Raw genomic sequence first — 12,300 nt, forward strand, 5'->3', positions numbered from 1 at the left:
TCTTATCCATTTGCTTCTCCTTATCCTGGCAGTTGAATGAGAGACAAGGAGAAGGAGAACAATCAACCGGAAGCCGAAGTCAAACATCTGATCCTGGGTTGCTTACTTGGAAGTTTGACTGCTTACCTTGTCTGTCACCTCTTTCGGCAGATCTCCTAGCTCGGCGACTTGGGGGACTCCTACTATAGGGTTTGTATCGCACTTGACCAAGCCCGAAACTACAAGTAAGCTTCAAAGTGAAATTGATACATTACCTTGTGCATCTTCATCAGCTAAGTACACCATTCCCGGATGGAGGAAAGGTACTTCCAGAGAAGGGCAGATGAAGATCAGACCACACTTCGGTACTTAGAAGTTTCGTGATTACTCAAGGGATTGGATCTTGCAAGTCCCCAACCGAGGAGTTTCCCTCACTCGGGAACTTAGGGGAGCACTGTTTGTACCATACTTGACCAATCCCGAAACTACCGAGCACCGGCCAACGCTATACTGTCAAGGACCCAGAAGAGTTCCCCTCCGACCAGGAGGCCAATCACTACTCGACACGTGTCAAGATTAGAAGCCAATCAGAGCGCAGCACGTGTCGACATCAAGAACCAATCATAACATGACACATGTCAATGTGACAAAGCTACAAGTTTTTCTATAAATAGGGGTCATTCCCCCACAATATGGCCTAATGCCATTTTGGATTAAATCATTCACAAGAACTCACTAAATTGAGAGCTTGATCCTTTGTACTTGTGTAAGCCCTTCACTACTAATAAGAACTCCTCTACTCCGTGGACGTAGCCAATCTGGGTGAACCACGTACATCCTGTGTTTGCTTCTCTGTCTCTATTCATTTACGTACTTATCCTCACTAGTGACCGAAGCAACCAAGCGAAGGTCACAAAACCTGACACTTTCTGTTGTACCAAAGTCTTCGCTGATTTTGTGCATCAACAACAGTGATTCTAATTTTCTTTTTCGTATAAAATCTTAATTTAATTTGTTTATTTCTTGTTTGGTTTTGAAATACAACTATATATTTAAACCACATACTAATCATTAACGAAAAAATATTACTAAATTGTTGTGTTAGTGACAATCTAGTTTGTTTAGTTTAATCCCCGATTTGATTATTTCTATGTTTGCAGGAGTCTTATTATGCACAATAACTCTCACAAAACTATTAGGCAATTTGGCACTAGTCCTATCACCTCATTAGAGGTATATGATTTTGATATGATCAGCCGTTATTGTGCTAGCGGTATTTCTCTTCTTGAATTCGGAAGATGACTAACATTTGAATCCCTTTTGCTCGTTGATAAAAGAAAAATGATCTTGACATGGAAAAACGAATCGTATCACATCCAAATAATATACGAATGACGTGAGGAGAAGTATCTTGTATCAAAGCTATAACTAAAGTGGGACATACATTAGTAGAAAGGTTTTAGGACCTTTCTTTAACATGTATTATTACATTAAGAGCTAGTTGATTATATCTTCGTTTATATTGCTCGTTTGATTTTTAAGATGGTTTGCAATTTGTCTTTATAAAAAAATGGGAATAATCATCGTCAATCAAACATGTCCATATCAGTGGATCACATTGTAATGACATGGTATCACAATTATCTAGATGTCTAGATACAATATCTAACTCATATTGGAAAAATATATATAACAACTATATTATTTATGCAATATCAACATTATATCACAATGAAACATCAATGTTTCGATGCTGTATTAACACCGTCAACAAACTATATACACAACGCATCACTCTTGTATCAACACAATATCTACATCTTCTGTGTCACATTATCTTTTAACATGATTAATAAAGTAACATCTTACTAATTAATCCTTGGACATTACTATAGATTCGACAAATGATAAAGATAGAAGAAATCCAGATCTAACAATGGTGAAGGATGAAATATGATGTCGGAAATTCGATATAAATGTGGTGTTGAATATGGAGACGTACCAGATGTCGGAAATTCAGATATAAAAATGGTGAAAGACAAAATCGCTACAAGATGATGTATTGGATTTCCATCCATACGTCCCAGATTTAAAACTCACATATCTTTCCTAAATTATGTTAACTAGTTTCGAATTCTCCATCTCCTATTAATAATAATAATTTAAAAAAAAAATCTATATATACTAAAACCCAAATGGGTGGAACACTGTTGATGAACAGTGAAAGTAATAGTGATCTGACGAAATTGCCCCCTGCTTGGTCTGTTTAATTTCAATTGCGCCATGTTTTACACGTGTTTGTCATCAGTGAAATGGAAGCAGGCTGAAAAATCTGGGGTGTTCCACCTGCTTCCTTGCTCTTCTTTTCCTTTTCTGGACTCTTCTTTTCCATCGACTTCTCTGTCACTATCTCGCAACCAACTACAATACCGATTCACCCTCCATTTCTCCCGCTTAGCAAAAGAAAATCAAAGGGGTTCACCTCCTTGGGTTCCGTAAGATGCTGGAAGCATCTTTCGTTTCTCTCTTTCTTCTTCTTTTCTTCCACCTCTTCGTTCGCCGAAGCAACTAAAAATAAAAAACCTACTCGCGGCTTCTTCCTCCCGATTTCGGAGCTTCTCTCTCTTCCACTCTCTCTCTCTCTCTCTCTCTCCCCCCTCCATTGAAGCACCTCCATACACAGGTATCGTTTCTCCCGTAATTATATATTTAATTATTTGAAAGTTAGTTCTTCTGTGTAAAATTCTTGAGCTTTTGATTACCTGTAATTTTCAATTTTCTACGATATAGGATTTTTGGATAATTTCATGATTTAGCGATCCTACTAATGATATATCAAGTAGAATCAATATGAGGAATAGATTCTTCAATTTCGTAGCTTCCAAGCCTAGACAAGAGATTTTTTTGCGTTTGTTTATGTCTGATTTGCACCGATTTTGGTCCTATATATTTTTTATTTTGTTTTCCGTTTGAGCATCGGTTGTTTTTGCATCGCTGGGAAGTTAATTTTCTACAACTGAGGTATGTTTTCTAACTGCTGTGTTTTGATTTTTATTCTGTGTTTTGATTAATTTTGGATGGAATTGTAACCGTTTGGTTTTGGGTTGGCTCTGTTCCTGTGCTAGAGTTTTCCTGGCTAACAGGATATTTTACGGTTTGGTTCCTTGCTTGGTCAGTCTCAGATTTACCGACGGTTCGGCGGTCCTGTTATTTTTTGGGTAAGTTTTTTCTCTTTTTTATTTTTCCCGATTTGACAACTCCTTGGTTGGTGTTAGATTAAAATGTGTGTGATTTTTTCGAAAAATTATTGGTGAGATGGATTGACAAGATTCTTGAGCGAAAAACAGGCTTTTTAGTGCGGTTAAACAGAAATATAGAGCTTTATTGTAAGAAAGTTATGGACGATTTAATCAAATTAATTGTACTGATAGAGATATGAATGAGCCTAATGTTTATTCTTTTCACTCAAACATCATTATACCATTACAGAAAATCAGGAATTTGAACATCAGCTTGCGACTTTGTCGTCGATTTGAACGCCACCAGCTTCAATGCAGTCCTTGGAGACACCCCTGCCTCCTCTGCCATAGTCAAATTCTTTGCTCACTGGTCAGCTTTTCTAATTTCTATGTAAACCATTGATTTTATTTGCGAAATAAATGAAACCCCTTATGTTTTTGCTTAAAGTATTGATCTTTGAGTGTTACTCGGTAGATATTAGATTGATTGGAGGCTACCCATTTGAAAAAGAAGTGAGATCACATGGATGATGGATCATGTGAGGTTCTCCAAGTATTTGAGATCACATGGAAATATTTAAGTTGTCATAACTAAAATGATCTGAAAGCTTATTGAGAATTGTTGTAATTTTCTTTTCATTGTAGCGTTACTTTCTTAAACTGATTAGAGCTAAAGATTGCTAATTCCTTAGCATTCAGTGCATATGCTTATTAATGTCTGTTTGTTATCGTAGAGGCATATGGTGGTTTAGTTGCACCCTGCACAGGTGCAGCTCAAGGCTGACCCTAAATTGTTCCTCCTGAAATGATGTTGTGCTTATTTGTAAATTTTGCTGCTCATCTGCAACTCACCTTTTGTCTCTTGATATCTTGTACAGGTGCAAAACGCCATAGAGTATTTAAACATCATCGGGGCCTTGGATGAAAATGAGAATCTGACTGTTTTAGGTGGGGAGAGATTTATTATTCTTTTAATATTTCAATTATGCATTGTGATGCTTGCAACTCTTTGTAATGGTTGTGAGTTTAAATTTGAAAATAATTAGCCTAATGCAGTTTAAATCACTTGATAGTTTAAATGCAGGTTGTTATATAGAGCTTAGGATTTAGGTTTTCCAGTTCAATCAAAGCTAATTAAACCGAATCATGAATTAATTAAATGTGGTGTCTTCCTTTCTCCTCTGTTTCTTTTGTTGTTGGGTGAAAGTGAGCATGGGTTTATGATAACCTATTTAAAAGGAAAGCCGGAGAGAGAGAGGGTAATAAAGTAGGTGCATATAGGGAGTCAAAGGTTAAGGCATACTGATGCACAGATTAGTATGGTAAAAATGAAAAAAAATGAAAAGAAAGTGAACCCAATAGAATATAGAAAATGAAGTGTTCATCCAATGGAAGAACCCATATGTGGTGTTTTATTTTTAGACAAGATGAGAAGATGTAAACAGTTGGAGGTCCATACCATTTTCCAAGTTCTTGATTAATGTGAATGTTTATGTTATTCTGATTAGGAACTTAAGTGAATAAATCACTTTTGAATTTGTAAACAAATAATTGCTTACAAAATAATTAACTTTGTTAAACAAAAATAATTGCTTACAGTAGAGAATAACTGTAAACATTATTGAAATATATATTTAAATATTTTTAATTTATATAAATAGATAGGTTGCTATTGCATTCTGTGCCTAAATCAAATCACTAACTTGAACCATGCTCTTTATTTGGGAACTGTGTGTATTTCTTATTTGAATTAGTATGGTTTGTTTTTCAAATTTGATTTTGTGTGATTTCATTTTGATATATATTTCAGAATTTCAGAAAGCAGGTGCGGTTTGATCAATTAAGGCCAACCTGATTTACAGGGGTCTGATTAGTGGTACACTACTAATTACCTCACTTTTCTCCCAAAAGTATGCTGCTTTTTCCAAAAGGAAAATATTAGCTTGGTTTGATCTCTTATTTGAATTGTGTAGATTTGGTTTGATCTCTTAATTTGTGTTGTGCAAATTTTGTATGAATTAATTTGGGTTGGGCAGAGGAAGCAAATAATTTTTTAAATTAATAAATTTAGTTTGGTTTATACATATGCTGATGAATATTATTTACCGAAGCATGAACAAGTCAAGAAACTGTTCGTTTCAAACTATTCATTACAACTTTGCACCAACTGTTTTTGTTATGCCTAATAGTTTTAAAACCCGCAGCATCGCGCGGGCTCCTTTACTAGTATGGACTAAAAGCCAACAGGTGAGAATTAATGGTATCATTTCTTTTGGAAGTTTATATAGTCACGTGATATGACCTTACACGCCATATTTGCCATGGTTTTTGTTATACATTTTGTTTCCCACAATTCTTTTATTTTCTATGAAATGACAAATCGGGTCTGAATCTAAATTCTGCTTTGAAGCCACTCAATCATACAGGTGCTATATATATATATATATATATAACCCTAATGTATTGTCATTTGTCAATGTCACAATTGTAAATTGGTGCTTCAAATCTTTCATGGGTAAATTATTAAAATGGTCATTGAGATTTGCATAACTCATCACTTTGATCATTGAGATTCCAAATCAATAAAAGTGATCCCTGAGGTTCTCCACCCTTCATCATTTTGGTCATTCCGTTAAAAATTCCTTTAAGTGTCCTGGAGCTTTTGACAGGAAGTTTGGATAATTTTCAAAGCTTCGTAACTCAATCGTTTCTTAACAAAATTCGACCCATAATATATCAAAATGAAGATAGGAAAGTGTAAAATAAGATTATACCTATTTCAAAGCCCAATGGTTGCTGGAGATAGCCGGAAAATAGCCTCAAAGTTGACTGTTCCGAGTGAAAATTTGAAAACTCGTCGAAAACTGGGTAAACTTTAAACGTTCATAACTTCTTTAATACTCAACAAAATCAAGTGATTCAAAAACAAAAATCATGCTTCTCGACGAGATGAAGAGAATGGTACCTTTTTCGATGGCTAACATGCCTTGGTTTGGCTTGGAAACGGTTCGAAAATGGTTAACTTGAGATCAAGATAGTCACTTTTTTAACTGTCAAAAAAGGTACCATTCTTTTTTTCTCGTCGATAAGTATGATTTTCGTTTTTGAATTACTTGATTTTGTTGAGTATTGAAGAAGTTATGAACGTTTAAAGTTTACCCAATTTTCGGCGAGTTTTCAAGTTTTCACTCGGGCCAGTCAACTTTGAGGCTATTTTCCGGCAATCTCCGGCAACCATTGGGCTTTGAAATAGATATAATCTTATTCTACACTTTCCTATCTTCATTTTGATATATTATGGGTCAAATTTGGTTAAGAAACGATTGAGTTACGAAGCTTTGAAAATTGTTCAAGCTTCCGGCCAAGAGCTCCGGAACATTTATGGTGGACAATCTCAAGAGACCACTTTTATTGATTTGGAATCTCAGGGACCAAAGTGATGAGTTATGCAAATCTCAGGAACCATTTTGGCGATTTACCTATCTTTCATATTGGGCTGCTTGTCATACAGAGAGTATCCTTTCTTTCCCGTTTCATGACACGAATCTTTCACATTTACTTTGAATTGGATATTATGATTGAAGAGTAAATAGATGTGATTTAATATTTTAATCTCAGCTCCGGTAATCAAATTCACAGGTATATGACCGCACGCATTCTTGTTTGATATGCAGAATTGGGTTGAGATGGATAACTCCATATTTTTAAGGTATATTGAATATAAAAGTGAATGACTTTTCATTTGAGGGGGATTGGAAGAGGATTAAACATGAAAGAAAACTTTTACTTTTAGGAGAGGATTGGAATGGGGGAGTTTTCTTCGAGTGTAATCCATCTTCTATCATCTAGTTAGTCATAAATTTTCATTTCTCACACCTCAAGAGACCTTGAAATTAGAGAGAGATCATTTTCAATCCAATCCCCATACTAAACGAGCCTCAAAATTATTATAGAACCTAAGTTTACGCGAAAGACCTTTTTTATAAAACGAGTGTAAGTATTTCTCCATCAGTCGATATGCTTATTTTATATAGCACATGACCTTCGAAAGCTGTCTGCGGTTAGAAACACGTATGTTATATTGGCAGTCGGAGGAAACGCAAGTCCTCGCATAAACGTTAGGAGTCTCTTACAAAAATAATGGTGCCACTTCTTTCTTGTAGCCAAAGTAAGCTAACTTACGTTGTAATCATTCCGAAAAGAGCGACTTCCATGAAACGTGATGTATACCCCATTCTTCTAATCTCTCTACCTTGGTGTAGGCAAGTTTTTCTTCATTTCGACGGTTTCGTTAGTATCTCATTAACATAAATATCTTATATTATCAGACAGTTGGACAGCAACAGATCATTTATTATCACCATGTGGGAAATCTGCAAAATGATAAGCTTACTATAAACTTTCAGATGACTTTTGTCTGCGCACTTCCGTCACCATCCTTGGAACCGAATGCTAACCCCGGGCTAGGATAACATTCAAAAGTGACCCACAAATATACATAAAACCCATCAAAATAAATTCGCTTAAACCGCCATTCTCCAAGTATTTCAGCTCCTTCTCAAGCTTCTTCCCACCAGGCAGTACGTAAATGATCTTCTTGAAGAGCTCGACACACTTAGCAGCAAGGCGGGAGGCTTGGCAGTCACGAAACGGGGCGTTTTTATTTGTAATCTGGCCAAGTTGGTTCATGTTGGTAACCTGAGATCGATGTAATAAAAGGAAAATGAAATACACAGAACGATACAGAGAGGATTAAAATGGATAAACTAGGACTCGATTGGGCTATTTAACACCAACCTCAGTATGAACCAAACATGGAGTTCATTAACATGGAGTCCATGCATCAAAAGTTCCCTTATAGTACTTCCATGGACCCTAAGATTCCGATCCTATGTTTTGTTCAGTACTTATGGACATTGTTTGTGATTATACATTACCTTAAACAAAGAAACAGTTTTCCTCCTAAACAATGGTCTTCACCTGGATTGATTGGAATGCCATCGGAGTAGCGCGGGAAGGAGTGACATCCGAGACCACCAAGACCCAATCTCCTTGTTTCACCAATCCCTTTGATTTTATGAGATGGATGGTGCTTGATATGTTAGACTCCATATCATCCGATAGATCAACAAGAAGAGGGATCACTCCCCACTGCAAATTCAGAGCCATACGGGTGCTTTCATCGTTTGTGAAAGCAAATATGGGAGGGTTTGGTCTGTTTCGTGACAAGAGCGATGCCATGTGCCCATGCTTGGTGTAAACAAAGATTGCATCCACAGCAAGGCTGTTAGCTGCACATGCAGAAAAAAGTTAATTAATTGTAACTTACGGGAACAATACATACTATTTAGACTCTGAAAATTTTCTTTGATTGGTTTCTAATTTCATAGATTCAAGCGAACATCATTTGAATTTTTTTCCGGGATCCTGCCCTTATTATTTCTTTGCTTCAACACTCAATTACAGATACAATTCTGACAAGTTTGTATGAAGTTTTTATTAAGGTAAACCAGCATAGCATAAAATCTTCCAATGTTCTTCAGCAGGACTGTTAATTTATTATAAACTTAAGTCGCACATTAGCCGATTTTCAAAAGAGACTTAAATCGAAAAAAAAAGAGGATGTGGTAAAAGTGAAAGTACCCATTTCAACAGCTGAATTGCATATCTGCTCAGCAATGCGGTCAGGCAACGAGACTCCTAGTTGGCGCTGAAGGAGAGAACCTTGCTGGTTTTCCACACGACTCCATGTTTCCATTCTACTACTGGTCGTTTGAAGAACAGAAAGAGCCTTCTCTCCAAATAATCCAATTGCTGATTCCCCGGCCAACATCAATGCATCTGCATATTGTCGAACAGCTTCAGAAACATCTGCAACCTTTTGAGAAGTAGCCATCATAATGTGATTAATTTTCTCTCTTGCTGCTCCCCATGCAACAGCAATAATCATCATAATTACAATAGTTCTAGGAGATGCTAATCGTACCTCAGCACGCGTTGGAGTTGGGTATTCAATCATTGACTCAAGAAACTGAGAAGCTACAATTACCGGCTTGTTTAACTGCCTGGAGACATTGGTTATTTCCTCTTGGACTGTTGGAATCTGTTCAAGTGGGATCTCAACTCCAAGGTCAACTCGCGCAATCATGATTCCATCAGAAGCCTTTATAATTTCTTCCAAATTCTGAAGGGCTTCCAAACTCTCAATCTTTGCCAAAACTCTTGTGGATCTGCAAAGGGAGACCTCAGTAGTTTTCATATTTGGAGTTCCAAAGGATAATAGCAAGAGGTAATGATATAATTAGTGGCTTCTAAAAAGCATGGTAAGGATTTATATCTGATTGAAAGACTGCTTGACTCAAATCGTAAATGCTTGAGAATCTGATGCCAAATATCATATTGTTAAAAGAATCCATCACATTATGCAAGGAATAAAATTTCCGACGAAATATAAAATGTTGAACCATAACTGTCTACTGCCTTACTTGGCTGATTTGGTGATGAGGTAATTCTTCAAATGCTTCACAGATTCAGCGTCATTTACAAATGACATGGCAATAAAATTGACGCCTTCAGAGATTCCGAATTCAATGTCAGACCAATCCTGCGAAACAAAATGAACATGAGCATCAAAATGTATTATAGACGAACTTAAAAGCAAAATTTACTTTCACTAAGAAAAGCCAGACAATTCAAAAAAGAAAATGTAAGAAGATTGTACAGATATTGACCTTAGTAGACAGAGTTGGGAGGTCATAGTTCCTCTCCACAAGCTTCCCATCTCTCCAAAAGCTGAATTTGGCTCGAGGCAGGAATAGACCGGGGTCTGTGCACTTACAACGCAGGTCGCTTCCTAATTTTTCAATGACTTCAAAGCATGCCATTCCTCCATCAATAACAAGCTCATCACCCTCTTTGATACCTGCCAAAAAAATTACATGGAAATCATCAATGCAAAATGCACCTTCCACTCCAATAAAACTGCCAATAATACATTGCAGTTTCGTCACTTACCATCAGAAAAACCTTCATAATTTGCTTGTACTGTGAATGGAAGCGAACCCTCAAATTTTTCAGTGGTAAATAGCCAGATTGAATCCTCCTGATAATCCAACAAAAATACAATTCAATCAAATTAACCTTTTTTTTTCCCTTCGGATAAAATTTATGAATGGGCAACTCTCCTAACCTGAACTTTAAGAGACGATGGAGCTCCATGATCAACAACATGAATCTGAGTACCTTCGGTATCGATCATAACAGAAACAGAAAACCCCTTCTCCTCATTCAACCTCTTGATCTTCCTAATGACGTCGCGGTGCCACTCCCGCGTGTTGTGACACATATTCAGCCTTGCCACATTCATCCCTCCCAAAACCAACTTCTCCAAATCCTCCACAGAAGAACACGCCGGCCCAATTGTGCACACAAGTTTGGTCTTCCTCAACCCCAAAAACCCCTTCTCCCTCAACTCCCTCTCCGACACCACATCAAGATCCAAACTCTTCAAACTTTTCAAACTCTCTGCCGCCGCCAAACCCACTTGCACCGCCTGCACTCCACCACCACCAATTTTCCTTTTCAATTCCTTCCCAATACAGGACACCCCATGGTGCAAAACGGGCACACCAAAAACAGTTTTCTGTAAATTGGCACTTGGGTTATTGGCTTTGACACCAAAACACGTATGGATCGAATGGTCCGCGACCGCCATGGATTCGACGAATTTGAAGTGAACTTTCTTGATCAAATACCAGAAAGAAAGAACAAGATAAGAAGAAAGACTGAATTTTTGTGAGTAATGGAATAAAGGGTATTCAAAGAATTAAGTTTTGTAGATGAATATTGGAGTTTCTTGGATCGAAAACTCCGTCGAGGATTGGACTTTGTTCGGATATTACAAGAAGAATAGGAGGCAGAGGAGTTAGACTTCAATGCTTCACAGTGTGTAAGAATATTCGTCAACAAAGAGGAGAAGGAAAAAAAACATAGAGTTTTTTTTGTTTTTTTTGGAACAAACGATGAGGTAGGTTTAGAGGGGTGTATTCAATTAGGATTCTGAGAGAGTTTTAGAGAATTAATAATTCCAGGGGTATTCAATTAGGATTTTAAGTGATTCTCTGAAATTCTAGGTGTATTCAATTAGAATTTCAAAATAGTTTATTAAAATCCTTAGAAATCCAGGTGTATTCAATTAAGATTTTAAAGAAGTTTATAACATTCCAGGTGTATTCAATTAGAAATTGATTTTAAAGAATTTAAGAAAGTTAAAGAATTAGAGGGAATTGGAGAGATTTCGTAGTGTATTTTAAGTATCCACAAATCTCACATCTTCCCATGAGATTTCGAGGGAATTGAATCAAAATTTTATATGGAATCTCTACAAATCAATTAAACTCCATAAAAATCTATGGATTTATAAATCCATTAAAATTTCTCACATTCTCAATTGAATACACCCCCTTTAGTCTCACAATAGGTTAATAATAAAAAATTAAAAGGATAAGAAAATTTGTTAACTGACAGTCGTCAGAAAATGTGCCAGTAGTGGTGGCAGTGGTAGCTATAGTCGGAAGAAAATGTGCTAGTAGTTGTGGCCTCGTTACTACTGCCGCAGCCGTCGCCATCACGGTATGTGATGGTGAAAAAAAAATTTAATGTACCAAAAATACTGTCTCATACGTAAGTGTAATAATGTAATTAAAATTTGGACAAAAAATAAATAACCTTAAATTCAAAACGTAAGTGTAATAATGTAATTAAAATTTGGACAAAAAATAAATAACCTTAAATTCAAAACCTAACATTATATTTGCATATGACGCTTTACTATAATGGAAAACATTTAAATCTTTGCATTTTGATACATGTTCGATCTCACCGACTCTCTTTTCCTTTAACAATTAACTTCTAACTTTTGCTCCGGTCAAAGAAAAACCAAACACCTCTGACAAAAACAGAAAGAAAAGGAAAAAAAAAAAAACCTAACACTATATTTAATGCATGCGAATTTGTCTCTTTTGTCCACAATTTAAATTTATTTCTCTCATTTTAGGTTTTGAATTTTGAGGCATTGAATATT

The 12,300-nt window shown here is 36.3% G+C and overlaps 1 protein-coding gene and 1 long non-coding RNA gene across 3 annotated transcripts; one reads left to right on the plus strand and one right to left on the minus strand.

Annotated features, from left to right (window-relative positions):
- The first annotated feature begins 2,223 nt into the window (after window positions 1–2,223).
- LOC126622179 (uncharacterized) lies at window positions 2,224–5,404 on the plus strand. Of its 2 annotated transcripts, none has more exons than XR_007623354.1 (3): window positions 2,224–3,197; window positions 3,469–3,757; window positions 4,097–5,404. It is a non-coding gene; the product is annotated as an uncharacterized LOC126622179 (long non-coding RNA). The 2 variants fall into 2 exon arrangements; XR_007623353.1 differs by having other exon boundaries at window positions 2,235–3,197; window positions 3,469–3,588.
- A 2,146-nt stretch (window positions 5,405–7,550) lies between these two features.
- On the minus strand, window positions 7,551–11,196 carry LOC126622178 (pyruvate kinase isozyme A, chloroplastic-like). Its single transcript, XM_050290855.1, has 8 exons — window positions 10,408–11,196; window positions 10,233–10,320; window positions 9,950–10,140; window positions 9,704–9,822; window positions 9,205–9,448; window positions 8,862–9,096; window positions 8,199–8,509; window positions 7,551–7,916 (listed from the first exon to the last, which is right to left on the minus strand). Exons 1-8 carry the CDS (start codon window positions 10,930–10,932, stop codon window positions 7,671–7,673), a joined length of 1,959 nt encoding a protein of 652 aa, XP_050146812.1. The 5' UTR covers window positions 10,933–11,196; the 3' UTR covers window positions 7,551–7,670.
- Window positions 11,197–12,300: the final 1,104 nt, after the last annotated feature.

This window comes from Malus sylvestris, chromosome 5 (genome assembly GCF_916048215.2).
Source record: "Malus sylvestris chromosome 5, drMalSylv7.2, whole genome shotgun sequence".
Classification (NCBI taxonomy): Eukaryota; Viridiplantae; Streptophyta; class Magnoliopsida; order Rosales; family Rosaceae; genus Malus; species Malus sylvestris.